The 21,247-nt window shown below is 43.2% G+C and overlaps 1 protein-coding gene across 3 annotated transcripts in view; it reads left to right on the plus strand.

Annotated features, from left to right (window-relative positions):
* The window catches only part of plxna1b (plexin A1b), a 178,216-nt gene that overhangs the window by 30,229 nt on the left and 126,740 nt on the right, over positions 1-21,247 (plus strand). For 2 of the 3 annotated variants that reach the window (XM_034134973.1, XM_034134974.1), the window contains exons 2-3: positions 4,929-6,380; positions 20,183-20,365. In XM_034134973.1, coding sequence (XP_033990864.1) covers positions 5,199-6,380; positions 20,183-20,365 — 1,365 coding nt within the window. In that variant the 5' untranslated portion in view covers positions 4,929-5,198. Of the gene's footprint in view, positions 1-4,928; positions 6,381-20,182; positions 20,366-21,247 lie in introns of those variants that run through there. The other variant, XM_034134972.1, reaches the window with a different exon arrangement.

Below are 21,247 nucleotides of genomic sequence, written 5' to 3' on the forward strand. Positions count from 1 at the left end.
TGCAATGCGCATAATTCCTCATGATTTCCGCATCTATTTATGCTTTTTGTGTGCTTGTATGGAGACCGTTTGTGCTCATAGGGGATATGCAGCCTGTGTGTGTGGGTTGAAGTGCGCCCTGTGTGTGTATTTTAAACCACATTGCTTTCAGTCACCTCCTCGATTATGCTATGGCTGGGTTACATTAATTGACTTTGGGCATATGAGAGTGTGTGTCTTGAGAATTTGCATTCATTCTCACAGCCATTTCCTCATTCTCACACACATCCATCTTCCTCAATTTTCTTTTCTTTCTTTCTTTCTTAAACCCCTCAATTCCACCCCATCACCTCTTTGTCTTATCCCAGATGTGACCAACATGTTGTGATGCAAGGGTAGAGTATTTGTCCATGTGCTGCCCTTCTTCCTTCCTCATCATCATCCCTCTCTCGCCACCTTCTCCTCCTCTTTCTCCCCTCCAGTGGCGAGTGCTGTAATTGATATGCCACCAGCAATAAATCAGCACAGCTCTGTGGCTGAGCAGCAACCATTATCTGAAGGGACAGGTTGAGCTGCTCTGGAGAAGAGTGTGAGAGAGGGAGAGTTGATCCAGCTCAGCTCCTAAGACCCCATTTACACGGGAATGCAAACGAACCGAATACGATATCAAAAAAGTTTTCTGTTCACACGAGACTGCTCGAAAGCGCTGGAGACGCTGTAGTACATATGCCGGGCCTGTAAGTGGCGCTGTACTTCCGCACGAGACCGCTCGAAAGCGCTGTAGTACATATGCCGGGCCTGTAAGTGGCCGCCACAAAATACACCAAAAGCAGCGAAGAAGACCCCCGAGCCTGGTTGCCTGGTTGCCCTTCTGTTTATTCTCCGCGGTGGATTTAGCAACATGTAGTTCTCCATGTCCACTTGTTGCTGATGGTTGTGGTAGAGGAGCTGTAGATTTTCCACTAACATCTGTAGCATGGTCAGTAGCTACTGACTATGCTACAGATGTTAGTGCAAAAATCTACAGCAGTGAGCAGCAGAGGTGGACGAGAGGCGGGGGCTATGGCTTCATCTTTATCAGGAAATGATCGTATAGGACGTACACACGGAGCCGTTGGCCCTCCAGAGCGTTCCGTCCGCAGATCTATCCACCTTGGGACCCATTATCGTTTTAGGGGTCCGTTTCCGCGTTTCCGTTACGCCCTCGTGTGAACGAACGGGCTATACGAAAGAGAAAAGTAGCGGATACAACCGTTTTCGTTCCCGTGTAAACAGCACCTAAGAGTCGCACACTGCTGGAATTTCCTCACAAGTTAGATGGTAACTCACCTCCACCCCCATCTCTTCTCCGGATTCCCGCCAATCTTTAACCAAATAAACAAAATGAAGTAAGGCTGTTGAAGGCCGGACCCCTCCTTGCCAGCCTTTCCCTCTCCTTTATGTCTTCTACCTCTCTTTCAATCCCTTTATTCCAATTCCCAATGGGACATCATACACTCCTGTCAATTGATACCGCGTCCCGATATCAAATCCAATCAACTTGGCCCCTTACAGCCCGGCCTCTCTAATGCTTTTCCCTGATGTGATAACAGCTCTGACTGTGATATGCCGGCTGCCCATTCCCAAGCCACAGACACGTACCAGCCCAAAATGATTGACATGTTTTTCCTTGATGGTGCCAGATATGGCTTGCAACCTTGTTTCTGTGCTCTTCCCACCATTTCCCTCTAGCTCTGGAGGAAATTGAAATGGGAAGAGAGTTTAGAGGGATAAGGAGGTAGAGGGAAAATTGAGAAATATAAGAAAAAAGGGCAAAGTGTATAAGATGCTGAGTGATTGACTATATCTACAGCATTTGGGCATTTCTTCAATGGCAGGGTGGAGGTGGAGGGATTACAAAAGGGAGGTGGGGAGCCCATTTTGTCTGATTTTTGTATTTGGATTGCTCTCCTGTTAGTGGATAACTCCAAGTTGTCTTGTTAGAGTGTGTGTCGTGATGTCATCATCTTATTACCAGAATAGATAACAAGCAGCCGGAGAGACCCCCAGATGCAATTTGTTGTGCGAATCTCACTCTCTAACATCAAGCTGTGGCTGCTCCTAAATGAAGAGGAATTACTGTAGGGACTTTTTATTCATGTTCTCGCTCGTTTTTTTATCAGGCTTCTCTGATTTGCTCGCTCACTCATTCTGCCTCATTGTATCTTTCCCTCGGAAACGACAAAAGGAAAATGAGGCAGGAGCCTCCCTACGTGCCCCCACATTTTAAATTGGCATCCACTCTCATCGGGCGTCGCGACTGTATTGTTGAGCAAGAAATTCGTTTTTTTATAAGCTGTCTAGTCACTTTATTGCAGCTGCTTATGTGGGAAGAGGCCACAATCTGCGTCAAGTAGTTTTAATCTAGAAGTGGAGAGTGAGGGTATATCTGATAACGGCAGCTCAGGCCCGCAGAAACCTCAATGATTGGTTACCGCCAACCCTGGTGTTTGTCAAGCCCAGGTAGAGCTCATGTTTTAAAATGCAAGCACAGGACCACCTTTGTTTTGGCTCCCACTCCTCATCACTACCCTTCTGCTCCTCTCTACTATGTCTCCCTTCTATGCAGTTTCTCCTCCTCTTGGACTTCTACTTTGTCTTCTTGCACTGCTCCTATTGGTTTTTCCCTCTCCTATACGTCTTCTCCAGGCCTTTCATTTGTGGAAATTGGATGACACCACCTCTCCCTGAACCTGGCCAGCGTTGTCTCAGCTGAGCTATGGTTTGCTATTCCATGAACATTACCACTGCTATTTCTCTTTTCTCCTGCTCTCTCTCTCTCTCTCTCTCTCTCTCTCTCTCTCTCTCTATATGCTCTCTCTCTATCTCCTCTACTATTATCTCTCTCTCTATCTCTTCTCTCTCTATCTCTCTCTCTCTCTCTCTCTCTCTCTCTCTCTCTCTCTCTCTCTCTCTCTCTCTCTCTCTCTCTCTCTCTCTCTCTCTCTCTCTCTCACACACACACTATTTGCAGCAGCAGTGACTAAAATTGATGTGCAATTTAATGACGCCTCTTACAAAGGTGTTTCATTTTTTGAAGACTTCCAAAAGTGCATTGTAGGGTTCACTTTTCCCCAAAGATAGGTGTATACAACAAAAAAGGTTTTAAAACATACATTCATCCCTCTGAGCTTGGTAACCGGACCACACTCCCTGGCCTGTTTCCAGGTAATTGATAGACGGGTATCCTTACTCCTGTGGCTCACCACATGGTGAGCAGGAGGCGGAAACCAACATAAGGATGGAAAGAAAGGAAAAGCCAACATTCCTCTTTGCCTCTCCCCTCTGTGTCCTCTTTTGATTTTCCTCCATCATGTTTTTGCCTTCTTTATCTCCCTTCCCCCCCTTTTCCTCCCCACTTCATCTCTTTACAGTGTTTGTCATTCTTTCCAATTCGTGGCCATAAAACACCCTTCCTGCAGACACTTTGATAGTCAAGGTGAAATTGAAGCGCGGGGGTCCCTGGGAGAGTTGCGTCCTGTTTTGCATAATCAGCATTTACAGGAGAACTAATGTCCCGGTATTGCAGAACATGATTGGCCTGTCAAGCACCGGCACATGCCCGAGATTCTGTGCTCTTCTTCATCATTGTGTTGTCGTTGGAAGACGCCCAAAAGAGCAAATACTCTCCCTTTTTCTCCTCCCCATCCTTTCTGTGTAAAACATCCATCCTATAAATAATTTCACTGCCCTTTCATATACCAGCTCTGTGTCTGTATCCCAGGTTGTCAAGGGATACCAGCTGTGGAGTTCAGTGTGAAATAAGCTCATAGGAGCTAATAGGGAAACAGACCTAAGAAAATGTGTATTTGCCAAGTGCCCGCTCTTCTAGTATCAGAAATAGCTCGTATAGGAGGACAATGATGGCAGTGAGATTGGAAGTGGCGCCATGTTCACTGAAAGGTGGCCAATTCTGAGCCACATTCAGATTGAAAACAGCACTGTTTAAATAAATAAAAAAGGTGGTCTCATTCGCGTGGGCACTTGACACAGGTACTGATGATAATCCCTCATCTTGACAATTTCAGGGTAAACCTCAGTGACATTTTACAAGGAATTTTATCTGATTGCTTTTCAATTGCTTTACCGAATGACGCACACTGTGTTGCTGCAGAACTTGATCCAGATCCAACTTTTTGTTGCCCGGGGCCTAAAGCCGAATGTCATTTTGACAAGTCAGTCGATGATGATGATGATGAGGTTGCCTTTTGAGATGCAGTTCAATTGACTGTCGGAAATCGCTCTAATCTTATATGCAACTGATGCAGGTTTTGAGTGTTCTTCTGACTGGTGTCAAAGGTTTATGTATTTCTTTCTGCTATATTTGGCCTGATGTATTGTTTTCGTAGCTCCCTGAGAGAAGGCAGTGTGTGGGGTGACCTGATGTAAGCCTGATGTAAGCATAACCATGCCAGAACGGCAGGCGTGATTGCAATAAGAGGCTACTGTATAGTCTGTGAATACCGTTGAAACCTTGACAGGAAAGCCTTCGAGCAGACTATGGCTATAAATTGCTGGCTGTCAATGTAACAGTGCCCCTTGGCCCTTTTTCAAACACATGCCCCCTTCAAAGCCTCCACGGTCAAGTTGAAAGTTATGAAATATTAAAGAGTTCAATGTTGCGAGTATATAACTCATTCCAGCAAGACTCGCATTATGTGTGCAGAGCCTTTAATAATAGGCCCATGCCTCTCCTGCTATCTTCACTCTTAATTAAATGCAGGCACACATTTGCCTTCCAGACTTGATTTGATATTATTTATTTATCACCAGGGCAAATGTCAGCTTGAATCTTTTCTAATTTTGGCTGTGCAATTTGTGAGCCTTTTAGGCTTCTCTGCCTGCTTGATGCATAATCAATAGGAAATGTTCCTTGGACGCTAACCGTGTTTTTTCTTTCTGCCTTCCAGGGCTCCCACCTCGTGCCTCTGTGGATGATGTTCCTGATGACGGCTTGCAACACTGAGAACGGGAGAGCCGATCAATAGGAGTTTTGTTGCCGCTCCCTTCATCCTTCTCTCTCTCCCTGAAGCTGTCCTCCTTTATTCCTGGACAGAAGAGTAAAACACGGAAGAAAATCCTGACTTGGCCCTTGGTACCAGAGCTTGTACTTCTCCTCCTTCTCCTCCTCTCTTTCTCCTTCCCCACCCCCCTAAGCCTAGCCTCTAAACAGCCCAGATATGTGTCCCCTATCTCGGTCAGCGGCTTCCCTTGGCCAGGGGAACTTGTGTCTCCTCTTGGGTTCTTTGCTTATCATGAGCTCATCCCTTTCTGGAGCCCAACCCCCGCCCTTTAAACAGTTTGCTCCCACTGAGTCGGGGCTTACACATCTGGCCATCCACAACAAAACTGGAGAAGTATATGTGGGAGCCGTCAACTGGATTTTTAAGCTGTCTAGCAACCTGACCAAACTGCGCAACCACATGACTGGCCCAGTTGTGGACAATGAGAAGTGCTACCCTCCGCCCAGTGTCCAGTCCTGTCCTCATGATCTGGCTCAGACCCCAAATGTGAACAAGCTTCTTCTCATAGACTATGACCAAAACCGCCTCATTGCCTGTGGCAGCACTTCTCAGGGGATCTGCCAGTTCCTACGTCTGGACGACCTCTTTAAACTCGGCGAGCCCCACCACCGCAAGGAGCACTACCTCTCCAGTGTGGCAGAGTCCGGTACCATGTCCGGGGTCATCATAAGCTCCCCCCACAGTACCACCAGCAAGTTATTCATCGGAACCCCTATTGATGGCAAATCTGAGTACTTCCCCACCCTGTCTAGCCGCAAGCTGATGGAGAATGAAGAAAATGCCGACATGTTCAGCTTTGTCTACCAGGATGAGTTTGTCTCCTCTCAACTGAAGATCCCCTCGGACACTTTGTCCAAATTCCCTGCTTTCGACATCTATTATGTGTACAGCTTCAGCAGCGAGCAGTTTGTTTACTACCTAACAATGCAGCTGGACACTCAATTGACTTCCCCAGATGCTAGTGGAGAGCAGTTCTTCACTTCCAAAATAGTCCGCCTCTGCGTGGACGACCCCAAGTTTTACTCCTACGTAGAGTTTCCCATTGGCTGCACTAAAGATGGGGTAGAGTACCGCCTGGTGCAGGATGCCTTCTTGGCTCAGCCGGGCCGGCAGCTGGCCAACTCCCTGGGGATCTCCGAGAATGAAGACATCCTCTTCACAGTCTTCTCTCAGGGTCAGAAGAATCGGGCCAAACCACCCAAAGAGTCAGCATTGTGTCTGTTCACCCTGAGGAGGATAAAGGAGAAGATCAAAGAGAGAATTCAGTCCTGCTACAAGGGAGACGGCAAACTCTCCTTACCCTGGCTGCTCAACAAGGAGCTCGCCTGCATCAACTCGGTAAGCTTGAATCTGTTCTTAGAGCTTTTTGAGTTCAGTTGAGAACACACTTTCTGCACAGCCTTTTCCTCAAAGGGAACCAATAACTTATCAATTAAAGCACACACATATTAGGTTTTTATGATAACATGTGAACGTGTTTAGCATAGTGTTAGTTGGCCTCTTAGAAACCAATCTAACAAGACATTTTGTCGCATTCTTTTTCGCTTATATGCACACCTTTTCTCAAGAACCCTACAGAAAGTATGCTTGTACGCATACATTGTTCATTCAAATAGTAAAGACTAGTCTTGATGATATTCCTATTCCTCCATTCTACACTTTTTTGAGCACCTGCTAATTGAATGCTGGCTCCATTCATGAGGCCACGCGACAGGTCTGTACTAGTTCATAGAAAGTCCGAGCAGCTCTTTTTTCTCTCCTGCTGTCCTATATTTCACTTTCTTCTGCCCATTTCCCCTGTACCCACAACCTCTGCTGCTTTGATTTAGTCAGACAGGGGACATCATTAGCCCAGTCCCCTGGATTTGTGAAATGTCACTCAGGAGTAAGACTCAAGCACACACACACATACACACAGTATGGTGCGGTGCACTGCAGCGTGAGATCCTGGGGGATAGCATAAGCTAGACTGGGCTTTTACTAACTGATCCACAGTGCATGGCCCTGCATGCGTTAGAGGACCCCTGCTAACACAGGCACATACAGGCACTCACACTGGAGTCCTTAAGGCACTACACAACAGCACACACTCTAGTATTTATCCGTAGTGAACTTATATTCATCCTTACAGCCTCTCTTCTGTTTCCCCGTACTTACCCACTCTCTCCAGGCTGCATCTGCTAGAAGCCTCTTATGTCTTTGTTTCCTCTTTAAGTGTTAAGTGTCTCACTCTTAGATGACCACCTGTCTCAGCGACCTCATCTTCCATCATGTGTGCTCTTTAAATTCAACAATCCATCTCCTCCATCTCACGCTCTCTTAAAATAGCTTAATTAATAGACCTGCTTTTAAAGCTTTTTCTTTAAATGTCAGTGCACACCATTTTTTTCCAACAGGTGTCTTTTGTGCGCAAACACACACATACACACACACTTGCATGCAACTAATGGAGTTGGATACTTGGTAAGAATAGCACTCTTTTTCTGTGTAGGTCTCCCAGGTGTGTTTTGTGAGGTAGTGTAAGTGATGTGAATGACCAGCCGAGTCCCCTCTGTAGATGTAGTCTCTTACCTGTTCAGTGGTTGTCCTAATTATTTTTATTGTCCTCTCATTCTTTGGGCCCATCACACTGACAATAGCTGAAAGCTAAAAAAGCAGGCTCATTTATTTCAATTAGACCTTTGCACCGGTGCAGCAGGAGCTCTTGGGGCAGAGTGCTGTGGTACAAATCGCAGGTTAGTACAGCGAAGGATTTGACTCCACCTTTTTATGTGGTCCAGTGCAACTTCATCCGATATCTTGCAGTGCTGGCTAGTCAAACACTGTAGTCGCAAATGCACCTGCCAGGTAGATAACTGCTGCATTGTGCTGATATGCTGACTACCTCATCAGCATTTTCAGGAGGGGAGGAAAGTGTTGCTGTCATGATAACTCTCAGTAGATAGACTATCCAACATCAAAGGACTGTAAGCGCCATGCAGTGTGTGTGCTTTTGATAAGACTCCAAAGTAGACATACAGGTTTTCATTTCAGATACGTTTCCAAGACCGTTTCTTTACTTATTCAAGCAGGAAAAGCACATGTGTGACCAGAAACATTAAAGTTGGCTTCCCCTCAAGTTTTATTCAACCAGCAAGTTATTTAAAAAAACAACAACCCCATCCTTTCCTGACAGTCAAGCCTGTTACCATGGCTACTGAAGATTATTTTCACTCATAATTCATCATCACTTAAACATCGCCTCAATAAAACTTTTGTTTTGTTTAAACTTTTGACATTGATGATGTAATAGCCTTGGAGATAAGCTGATTGGCTGACCCCCCGACAGCAGCGAGGCCTGAGGGGTTGGCTCCAGGTTAATGACGTCGCCACTTTGGCCCTAAGCAGTGACCCAATGTCAGCCGCCCACCACTGACCTTTACCTCACTTTGTGGTCCATGCAACCCTAATTTTGACCTCGGATGCCTGATATCATTTCCCATCGTGGGACCTGTTATTGAGAAGTTGTTAGTACCGGCTAATAGATGCCATTTTTCCACTGTTGCATGTTGCATACTAGTGGAAGCAGTTTACTTTGTGTATAGCACAAACATACACAACTAACTGGGAGTATTTTCCACATATGAATTTCTCCAGCTGATCTAGGTATATCAACTGGGAATCTTCTGGTTCAATGCTCACTAAAGTTTAAGCTACCGGCGTTTGGTGCTGAACCCCACCCAGGTTTTTCCCAGCCACTCAAGGAATTCCAACTAACTTCTCGAACCTCTAGGCTAGAAACTCATGAATGCCAATCTCAACTGCATTTCACAGAGCAGTGTGGGAAAGGCTGTGTTGCGTGAGGGTTGAGGGTGAATACGTTTAGTTTGACCCTGCCATGGAGCCGTGGAGAGGGCAAGGCGAGGGAGGACTGGACAGCTGTTAGCCACACAGCCATGATGGATGGCCTGGCACTCTGTCAGCTCCCTGTGTGCACTTCATATATGTGCTAGATCATAATTTCTAGCCTCAGGGCGTCATTACGGTGATATGTTTATGAACGCAGTGAAAAGGTGGCAGCTTTTCTGTTAATACAAATGTTAAGGCATGTGAGAAGTAGATCTGTTGTAAAATGTGTTTGTTGGAAACACTATTCGTCACCTCAGCCCTGTTTCCTGGCTATATTTATGTGTGTGTGTGTGTGTGTGTGTGTGTGTGTGTGTGTGGCCATGGCCATCAGTTTGTTTGTGTGTGTGTGTTTTGTCCCTGAGCTTTATTAGTGAACCCCTGACCTTCTCCCCGTTATGAGAGTGGATCAATACAAACCATTTCCACACACACAGAGAGAGAGAGAGAGAGAAAGAGAGTATAGAGGTTTCCGGAGGTAAATGAGAGACCAAAAGAGAGGGACAAGAGAGAGAAAAAGGAGGTGCATTACGTGGGCGGCCGTCAAAATGAGAGGACGGGAGAGAGTCGGAGAGAGGGAGGAAGAGTTATACGCCAAAGCAATGTACAGGGGAGAGTAAGGGAATTTGAAGGATGGCGTTGAGGAGATGAGAGAGACAGAGTGAGTGTGAAGATAACAGAGCGAGCCAAGGAACATGCTTGAAGGGAAAAGGGAAGGGATTGTGAAAGAAAGTGCAAAAAGGTGAACACAAAAACAGCAATGTTGTTGTCTCTGTCCAGAATGCAGGCACATTTGCACGTTTCTCCAACCTGATCGTTACTGTAAGCAATGCCCTGATCATGCCTACATTTGTGTGTTAAGGCATTTTCAACCCGTCAGCATTGGTGGCTCTGGTAAATGACTACTCAAGGCATGCATATGTACGCTTACCGAAACTGCCCTACTTTGTGCTGCAGTGACGGCTGGTTAACTGTGTTTTGGATTAAACGTCAAATATGTGATGTTGGTTTTTGAGTAATGGCGTTAGAATTTGTATTTGACTAAAAAGACTGATCAACTCTGGGAATAGATTTGAATCAGATTTCAAAACATCTTTGAACAAGCTTCAAATCTGATTTCCAGCCGTTTTTCTGCAGATTTCTCTCTTTCTGATTTCTCTTTTTTTGGACTTGACAAAAGCAGTCGTTTTCCAATCTGTGTAGATGAAAAAGGAGATACTGAGAGAACGAAAAAACGGAGAGAGCAGCGAGCCTTTCACAGCCAGGGCGTGCTCAGAGGAGAGGCAGTGATTCACCGACCGAGAGAAGAGGAGGACGAGAGGAAGAGTGATAGCCCCAGAAATCTTTTCGCCACCACTGCCAAGAACAGCGGCTGGAAAAAAGGGTGGATGACAGAAGGAGGGGAAAGAGATGGAGGGGGGGAGAGAAGAGGATGATTGAACGCTGGCTGCTGCACAAATAATATCGGTGTCCGTCACCTGGCCATCGCACTGTCCTCCTCAGCAGCACCGCTCTCTGTCACGTCAGCTGTGTGTGTGTGTGTGTGATGTGGCTCATCTGACAAGGCGTGTATATCTCAAGAGTAGGTGCTATAATGAGGAGGACTCAGGAACACAACGTGGTGTATGAAATATCACTGAATTTATAGAGGTGTCCTCCGGTTAGAGAATGTCAGGGAATCTTTTTGCTCAGGGGTCACTTTGCAGAATATATTTTCTTGCTCACTAAAGGCATCACATTAAATGGTGATTTCCTGCAGCTTTTCTCCACAGCAAGCAACACATTAAACTAGCCAGCTGTAACCTTTCAGTTTATTAGAGAAGACTATAGAAAGGGCAGGTTCTAATTGACCAGCATTATTTTGTTTGCCTTTTTTATATCTTCTTGTTCAGACTAGAGTCCGGCCGTCCACATTCAGTTTCATTGAAATAACTTTTTCACATGGAAATGATACAAACCGCTGTGATACAGGATGTATTTTGTCTATACAGGGAAATGAAAAGCTATTAAACATACTAGCTTTAGCCTAACTAGTTGTATAGGCTTAAAGGTTACTTTAAAGTGGACCTATCATGCTATATTTGAATAATATAGTATAGGACCATACCTATATAAGGCATATTTATACTTTTTTTTTTTCAAAATACCAAACAGATCATGCATTTTAGCCATGCCTCATTTCGCTCAATTTGAAAAAAGTTAGCTCTGTTTTAGCAAGGGCAGATTCTGTGAGAACAGCACCATCTACAGGCCTGGCATATGTACTACAGCGTCTCCAGCGCTTTCGAACGGCAATGGCCGTGGCTGTCTCCTCCTGATTGGTGGAGTTAGCCCAATAGCCGTAGCACCACTGTCCTGACGTCAGGACAGTGTTCAAATCTGGATCAGTTTTTATCAGATCCGTTGCAGCCCCTTTTTTAGAGATTTGGGTATGGAGGAAAATAGAGAGGGTTGTGTTTTCTGACACTTGGTGAGTTCCCTGGAACACCGGGGACACATATTCATGTATAAAAGACGTACAAAAGTGCATTTTGCATGATAGGTCCCCTTTAACTACTCGTCTAGAAAAACAAATATATTGGTATAAGATCTAAAACCACCACATACTAAGTTTTGGTGGATTTTAAATTGGGGCGTAAGGAAAAAAACATCTTAGTTTAGACATTCCTTTCCCATTGAAAGCCCCATTGGTCCTCGTCTCTACACGAGGCGCATATCTGACCTAAAGACAATTCAAAATGTCAAGCTGCTTTCTCTTGATCACCAGATGGATGGCGAGGTTTGAACTTTGTCATAACCCAATGCATCAATCAATTGCAGATCAATCCTAGCTAAAGAAAAAAAGCGTCACTTGCCAGCATTCATTTTTTTCATGCTGCATACCCAGGCTGCTGCTTGACCATCAGTGTCAAAGGTAACATTTTCTGCTGAAATCAATATACAAGTGATCACATTTGCATCATACTCATTTTGATTTATGGCTTTTTTTCTTGCTCAGTGATTTAGTATTTTCACACTGTGTTCACAAGTCATATCTTGTGTGGGCGGTGCTGTGATGCGTCTTTCCTTGGAATTTGTTTGATGGATGATTTTATTTTGTCCAGATTTTGAGATTCATGTATAAAAAGTTGCTGCTGCTGGAGCTTTGAGTTGTCAGTGTACTGTGTGTGTATTTTGTCTAGTCAGGGCATCTGCTGAGAGGAGCATGGATATCAGAATAAGTAACGTCCCGTGGTGAGGTGCACCCTGGGGACTGATTATAGCAAACACATGCAAATGTTATAACCCATTATTTTACCTATGGCTGATAATGGCACATAGGAGAATATGATACAGCTTCACTGAATAGGATGCAATAGAACAGACAACGAGTCTTCTTCTATTGGTTATTACATTTAGTTTTATGATTATGTTCTTTAAACCACTAATATTTAATTATTTGACAAAAATTGATTTAGTGTTAGGCGTTCCAGAGAACAATCTGCACCACATTAAGCAAACTGAGCAGTTTTCATTACGTTGTTACAGAAAAGACAACGTACAATTGTCCAACAAACCCTATTAAATCCATCATTAGGAATATCATCTAATGAACGTAACTCACTTATGGCCTTTGTAAAACACAGTCCCATTTCTGCAGACCTAATCTAAAAGGATGTGCCAGCAAATGTATTTAAGTAATTAGACCTGATTAATTGAGCCAGGGTTGACGAGCAGAGTTAATTGACAGACTAAATGAGTTGAGCTTAGAGACACTGATCATCTGGTTGTCGAAAACGTTACTGGTATTAATGGGTCGTGTTTCAGTTAATATTTGACGATTTGATTTGAAATGCCGGAGTTATTTAATTTCATACAGGATATATTTTGGATTAAATGGCAGTGGTTTGTGTGAGCTAACACTGTCACACCCACTCTGTGCTCGAGTGTCGCTCTCATCCTCATTATTAAAGTACAATGGAAAACCTTTTGGAAAGACCCCATGCAGACCGTGTGTGAGCTGCTTAATTCTCTCTGTTTTCTGACCTCTCTCTCTTTCTCTGAGGAGTGTTTAGCTCAACAAATCCCCATCTCTAGCACCCCTCTAATGATACTAATTGTCAGTGTAATTATGTATTGATCTGTACTGTGTGTGGGTGGTGTTGCATACATCATTATCAGGAGTATCAGAGAATGTGGGGCAGGGGTTGTGCCTGTATTGTGCATGCTAATAGTCTCTGTGTGTTTCTTTGCTTCACGTTTCTTTTAAATGCCTAAGCTTTAATGTTTGGTTCCCATGAAGATGGGCTGAATGAATGAAGTCGGCACAGGTCTACTTTTTATAATATTCTACCGGTCATACATGCATTTTTTTTGCGCTGTTCCAACAACACCCTGGTTGCCAAGTGAATATTCTTCATGTTGTTGCCTAAGAGCAGGGAAATGGTGCCCCTAATGAATAGCTTTAATACATTTAATTTTTGTTTACCTTCATTTTATGTCAGAATGTATCCAATGATTATTGCAACACTGATGACCACTATTTACAGCAACATAAATAATACAGTTTACATAAAACAAAATTAAAAAAAAGAGCTGATGAAAATGAAGAATGAGTTAAAGTATCCCTGAATATTTATTTAAGAAATAAAAAATACCCAAAAAGTTAGGTATATTTCTAAACTGTCATTTTCTTACTGACAGGCTAATTTGTTGGATTTTAGTTTGAGAGTAGCCACTTGAATTTCTTTAAATATCTTTTGCTGACACCTTTATATCTGCTGAACCTGTCCTCCACCGCTGGTCACTGAGCATCTCCATCAGAACAGTCGGAGGTTAAGCACTTTGCTTAAAGGCACCTGTGGTGGTTGATGATGGAGGGAAGGAGTGTGCTACTCATTCACTTTCCCCTCCCACATTTCCCAGCTGGTGTGGGGATTTGAACTGATGCTCCTTTGATCACAAGCCTTCTAAGTGTCAGGCTGTTAGCTTATATTTGCATTGGTTTATTTTCACAATACTGTATGCTTATTTGCATGCATTTATGGGAATGTATATTCCTTTGCATACTCCATTTAATGTATATACAGTATGTTCCTCCACTGTCTCTCACATTCAGTTGGACTGCAGTCTTAACATGTGGTGACAGCTTTTGGAAGCGGCTTTCTGAATAGGTGCCAACTCCTTGAAGGTTCACTGTCTGTCTGAGTACACTCAACATAGAAATGAGTACCTTGCAACCTATGAATATGGAAGAGGTGCAGTCATATCTCTTTGTAAAATATTGATTAAGTAGGATCCAGTAACATGTTCTAAAAAACAGCATCTCTGTAGAACACAACTAAATAGTTTGGACTACCTCAGAAAGTGTTTTCCCCTTTAAACCTGTATAGTCTTAAGCTTTGAATCATCAGCCTGTAGATACACTGTAGGTAGAATATAAAACTCTTTCCCCTCGAGATGTTATTAATGTATCCTGCAAAAACACCTATGAGATACAGCCAATCAGAGCCACTGTCCCCTTGGAGCCGGTAGCGTCAGAGCTGACGTTGGTGATGAGCCTTATGGGACTTTTACATCTTGTTATCCTAAACATAGAGAAGATGTGATGTGGATTTGTGCTTGTTTTTCAGACACCATGTTTTCACCGTGTTTTCTTTACAGAGACTTATCCTTGGGGTCAGGGTGTTGTTGGCATAGAGCACTGATGTGTTTTAAATTAAATTGATTAAATCTACTGACCTAATAATAAAAAAATACAAAATCGACTGAAATGTACAATTCCCTTTACTGAAACATCACTCTATTACTGTGATACATGTCACAAAAAAGAGACAGTATTCTTCCAATATAGCTGTATATGAATTACCTGTATTAATCATCAAGTTGACTCAATCTCGGAAGTGTAATGTTAGGCTTGCATTCACATTGGCGGTAATGTTATTTTTACCACATCATTTTGTTACACAATTAATGGTATTAATAAAAGGCCCACAGCATCATTGAGGATTTATTTATATAATTTAAAAGATGAGTCAAAGACAAACATTGATATATTGTAAGTATGTGTGGTGTGTTAATGATTTCTTTACAACCGTCTTGGTTTGTTGCAAGTTTCCAACAGTTGTGAGTCATAGCTGTTAGGCCTTAGTGTCAGTCCTCTACATGAAAGAGATGTCAGTGAGAAGTGTGTGTGTGTGTGTGTGTGTGTGTGTGTGTGTGTGTGTGTGTGTGTGTGTGTGTGTGTGTGTGTGTGTGTGTGTGTGTGTGTGTGTGTGTGTGTGTGTGTGTGTGTGTGTGTGTGTGTGTGTGTGTGTGTGTGTGTGTGTGGTGTGTGTGTGTGTGTTGTGTGTGTGTGTGTGTGTGGTGTGTGTGGTGTGTGTGTGTGTGTGTGTGTGTGTGTGTGTGTGTGTGTGTGTGTGTGTGTGTGTGTGTGTGTGTGTGTGTGTGTGTGTGTGTGTGTGTGTGTGTGGTGTGTGTGTGTGTGTGTGTGTGTGTGTGTGTGTGTGTGTGTGTGTGTGTGTGTGTGTGTGTGTGTGTGTGTGTGTGTGTGTGTGTGTGTGTGTGTGTGTGTGTGTGTGGCGCTTCAGGTTTAACATTAGTGTATGAGAGCAGGACCTACATTATTTTCTGACAGTGATGTTGACTAACTTTGACCACCAAAACACACTTACTCATACAAGCCATGCATTATGAATTTTGAACTATGGATACAATGAGAGGCTAGGGTGCTCTTCTGCTTTATAAAGCAGCACATGTGAGTGCCTTTGTATGCTTGCAGTACACAATCACAGAATGCGCATCACTTCATTTGTTTATTCTTCTTGAAGAAACTCTAGCAATGACTCCACAAGTTCAAAGCCCCTGCTGAGTTTTCTGGATTATTTATGAGCTGCCTTCACCCAGAATCGCTCGATACGCTTTGAGCCAGCCACGTGCACACACCGACGCATAGACTAATGTCAGGTAAAAGGCAACAGCATTCGTAAAAATGCCTGGTACTGTGAGTGTGTGTATGTGTGTCTATTTGTGTGTGCGACTGCTGACTGTTGAAAACCTTTATCACCTGATATGAAAACAAGGTGGGAAGGCTCTACAGAAACAACTCCTGCAGTTTATTCCAGATTGTTTTTCATTTCTTGTAGTCCACTGCTCTTTCACTTCTCTCCTGTTCTCTCACACACGCAAATGCACACGCAAATGCACATACACACGCACATACACACGCACATACACACGCACATACATACACATGGTAGGAAATGCAGGTTTCTGACTTGATGAGACAGCTATGACTAGTAAGGAGAGAGGCTTCTTTTCTGCTTTCTCTCTGACACATACACACAGATGCATGGACAAACACACACAACTACACAGATGAATTGCAGGCTTGTCTTGAAATCATGCCGTCAGCATTACTAACAGCCAGTTCCCCCCCCCCCCCTCCCTCTTTCTCGTTCACTCCTTCCCAGCTCTTCAGTTTATAAAAACATATTTTTTGTTGTGTATTTCTTTTTAGCAAAAACATGTTTTTACAGATAATCATAACGCCTGTTAATGCAACATACTGCCCAATGAATTCATGTTGCCAAATGAACAAGCTTTTTTGTGTTTGCCATACATGTTTTCTTTCCACCTTAATAGCCATAATTCACAGCAGTGTTTTCAAACAACACCATGCTCCTGTGCATAAGCCCATATTGTATTCTGCCGTTTCCATTGGATTTTCTGAATGGAGGTTACTATTGACAAATTCCACTTGAGGTCTGCGTAATGTCTGCCCAGACATATTTTCTTGACTTGATACGTTGAAGAAATAGCAATCATAAGGGAATGATTATTCAACCATTTCCTTTAGCCCGGGCCAGCCAGCACACATCTGTAGTCAGTCAGTGTTATTGCGGGCAGAGCGTGTGTTTGGTGCCATATGAATGCCTATATTTCATCGTTTGCCGTGTGAAGTGGCTGGAGCAGCTCCACCCAGGGGAAACCACCACAGTTGTGGCTGTTATACGGCAACATGCGTGACCTCTAGCTGTTTCCAAAGACCCCTCTGGGTTTATATATTTATAATATATGTGTGGGTTTCTTTGTATGCAATCTTCATATATTGTATCAGCAGTATCTAAGTTAACCATTTATTTGTGACCTTGAATATCAGCTGACAGCTCACATGTACTGTATACACACACAAATAGTATAATGCTTCACTGTCTTCCTGTATTTGACCCTTTTCAAGACACCCATTAAAGAGTAGAGAGAAAGGGTTGTGCATCCAGTCTGTATACGTGGAATAGATCAAACAATTAGCTTATTTATCGGGTTGAACAGAATATTTATCGACAACTCTTTTTTTTTTTTGGGTTAGGGTTTTTTTGGGTTAGGGTTGTTTCAGTTTTTTAGTCTTTTTTAATAGAAAAATTGAGCAAGACAATTGATTGATAGATAATGAACATAATTATTGGGTGCAACCTTCACATGCCAATGAAAAATATATTTCTTATTTATTTAATATCCTCTTCTATGTGAAAGCATAGATTAAAAGGGGTTAGAATAGTGGTAGAAAAGTAGCATCATTATCTCCTGTTTCAGTTTCGACACTCACTCATACTTCCTTTTTTGGTGGGGATCTTTAGAAGAACAGACAAAGCCCCTGTGAACTGCAAATTCATTCAGCACCACATGCAACCTGTGAAAATCAAAACAAGAAACCTCCTCTTCTGCATTTCTAAGACCGTGCTGCCAAAGTCAGTGGAAGGTTGTTGGCTTAACTCTTTCATCCCCGGCGGAGTCGTGCGACTTTGAAAACACTGCAGAGCGTTAAACACGGTCTCTAGCCAATAACCCTGCTGAGACCGCAGAGGGAAATATTCTTTCCATACTGAAAAATCAGCTCAAATTCACGTGGGGATCTTTCAGTGTCTTAAATTGCCGAAACCAACCTAAGAATGTAGCCTCCATTAAAATGCTTTCCAACCTCAAGGGACACGCCTTTTATTCCATGCTGATCTATGCTGTTTAAAGCTTCCAGACCTGTGGCAATGCTATACCACCTTTAACCTCCAGTGCCCCAGAGAAACCTCTACATGCTACTATGTGTGTCTAAGTGTGTGCATAGTGTGTGTCTTAACCTTTATGGACTCTTGGGGCTACTGTATACAGTATTTCTGACAGTGAGTCTCTTCCATAGAAGATGGATTAACCCTTTTAACTTGTTTTCCTTGGTCTCCGACGGCATTGGATTGCTGCGTGTGTGTGTGTGTGCGTGTGTGTGTGTGTGTGTGTGCGTGTGTGTGTGTGTGTGTTGGAGGCTGACTCTAGCCAGGATTGATGGATTTCTCTCTCATGTCTATATGGTTTAAATTGTAGCCCCTAGTTGTATGTCAAATGAAGACGATGGGAATTGTTTTGTTGCTTGTAGCTAAATCTTAGTGTGTAGACACAGCAAATACACTGAATGCTTTGGTTGAATGAGTGTCTCGGTCTGTGTATGGGTACATAGGTTTACAAGTCCTCGCATGAGTGTCTTTGTCGGTGTGTTGACTGTCGGCCCCCTTTGTTCCGAGGAAAGAAATTGCCCCCAAGCCATTAGTTGTTACAAAAGAAAGTTGTTTCAGGTAATAGCTGTGAGTGTTCCTGTCTTTCACTGTCTTAAACACAAACACACATACAGAGGCTTCAATTATAACGTCTTCTGGTTTTCTTCTTCTTTTCTTTACCTTGTGACATCCCTTTGCAAAGGAAGAAAAGAAAAGCAAGCTCTTTGTTCACTCCAGTTGATAGCCATACCACCCTGCACACACACACATTTACATTCTTAGGTGAATATAAGGTACACACTGAGGGTTTGTGAGGGACAGAAGAAAGAGAGGCAGAGGGGGAGACCTGCCGAGGAGGGAGTGATGAAGAGAGTGATGCAGGGCGATTAGGCGTGAAGAGATGGAAGGACGGAGGTAAAAAAGGACAGAGAAGGGATATTGATGTTTGCTCAGTTACTGTATCAGCTGGAAGGAGAAGAAGAGAAAGAGTGAGAAAGTAGAAAAAGGCAGAATAACGGCTTATTGACATGTGCAGAGCTGCAGGCAATTTAGGTAGATCGGGAAAGAGAGAGAGAGAGACCGTGTGTGTGGGGGGTGTGTTATCTTTTCTCCCGTGTGGATCAATCAGATGATGTAGTGATAATACTGTGGATTACACCGCCATTTACACACTCCCTAAGTGTGTGTGTGTGTGTGTGTGTGTGTGTGTGTACTTGCACACACTTGCGTCTGTTGGCTCTGGTTGACACACACTGACGCCATTCAGTACCACACTTTAGCAGTCAGTCAGCAACCTCCAGTCTGACACTCACTCAGGCCTGCTATATTGCCAGAGCAGCATCCAAAAAGTAATTTTTTTATTATCACGCAAAGGTTTTAATGATCAAACCTTGGGATGGTAGCTATCATTTTTATAATCCCTCATAAATGTTGATCAATTCTAAGTCTTTAAAATGCTAATTTTGTGAAAAACCCAAAGATTAAAGCCATGGAAAATTCTCAAATTTAGAAAGGCTGAAAAAAGATAAGACTTGTTGTGTCATTGAAGAATCACTTGTTTTCCGTGACTTCGCACTTCTTGTCAATTTATGAACAAAAGAACAAAATATGTTAGTTTAATAAACAATTCATTGTCTATGGCACTTTAACCCTACTTCGTAGGCAACCAAATATGCAGTGTGTGTGTGTGGCGGCTGGTTAAGGCATCATGTGGGTCAGTGGACTGCCTGGGGCGACGGGCCCCTCGTGACATGGGTATGCTCTAGATATTGTCACATGGTCACCAGCCCTACCGCCATGTCACCACCGTGACTGAACACATTACAATATGTTAAAGGTTTTTACGGTGGGATTTAGTTAGGGAGAGAAAAGGGTTTGTTTATGACTGTTTGAATAGCTGCTTAACATGTAGAGAGGTCAAGTAAAAGCGGTGAAGTCAGATGCCACACTTTTCTAGACTTTTGTTATGTTTCACTGCCTGCTCCCTTTTCAAATACTAAAAGGTCATTATTTATAGTTAACTAAGACAAAAAAGGACACAATACATTTTTTGGGGGAATACAAAACATCTTAATATACATTTTACACACGAAAACCTCATTAACACACCCGACCATGAAAGAAAGCATCTTTCACTACTAGCATTTGTGTTTTTTTCTGATTAAAGAACAACCTGATTGCTGTAAATTGTCTTGTCTGCCCTCTTGTCTGATAGTTGTCTTTTCTTCCTTCCTCCAGCCACTGCAGATAGACGATAACTTCTGCGGTCAGGACTTCAACCAGCCTCTGGGGGGAACCAGCACCATCGAGGGCATCCCCCTCTTCATCGACAAAGAGGATGGCATGACCTCCGTAGCAGCGTACGATTACCATGGGAACACCGTGGCTTTTGTTGGCACGCGGAATGGAAAACTTAAGAAGGTACGTTTCTCATTTTCCATTCCAATTAAATTAGATATTGGTTGTTTTTTTGTTTGCTTTTGAGCACTGTAATTGAAGAGAAATTGCCTATAAGTCAGGTGAAGGACAAACTTTATTCTTTGGTGCTTGTAATTTCAAGGACATTCAGAGAAAGATGGAAACAATTAATTTTTTCGGTTTTGAATGGCAAGCAGCTTTTCAGCCAGTGTTGGTTATTGTTCTCCTAATGAACTGTGTGCTTGCACCTTAATCATTGTGCTTTAACGCTAAGCACTTAGCAGGCACTTTTTTACGCCAAGATTAAACGCCGTCAACTCCATTTTTCTCGGTAGTGGACACCTTCAACAGGAGATTCAAGTGCCTCTTTAAAACCTATTTGTTTAACAAGCAATTTAGAGCGAGTCTGTGGCTACTCCTCTCATTGATTCGCATGTGAGTCACGTCACACATAAAACGTTACTGCTGTATCTCCACGCCACGTACTGCATCGCCTCTCATTTTAAGAGCTGGCCTTCAATCAATCCAACAGCGTTGACAGGTGAATGGCTTTTCTGTTCTGGTCAGCTGTGGAATAATTCAGGTTGGTCGAGGAATAGAGCTAAGGTAGATGGATCGATTTTTGTAATATCTGTGTTATGTTGGAGTCCCACTTTCAGATACATTTTTTGGAGGGCAACAGAGGAATGGTTCTTAGATTAAACCTTGGAAACTGCACATTAATGTTACAGAGAGAGAATTGGGTCGGATGTACTCTTGGTTGACATGGCGATTTCATTTAAGCTGTACTGTCTCACATTATGACAACACTAGTGTGTGTGTGTGTGTGTGTGTGTGTGTGTGTGTGTGTGTGTGTGTGTGTGTGTGTGTGTGTGTGTGTGTGTG

The sequence above is a fragment of the Trematomus bernacchii genome, unplaced genomic scaffold (assembly GCF_902827165.1).
Source record: "Trematomus bernacchii unplaced genomic scaffold, fTreBer1.1, whole genome shotgun sequence".
NCBI lineage: Eukaryota > Metazoa > Chordata > Actinopteri > Perciformes > Nototheniidae > Trematomus > Trematomus bernacchii.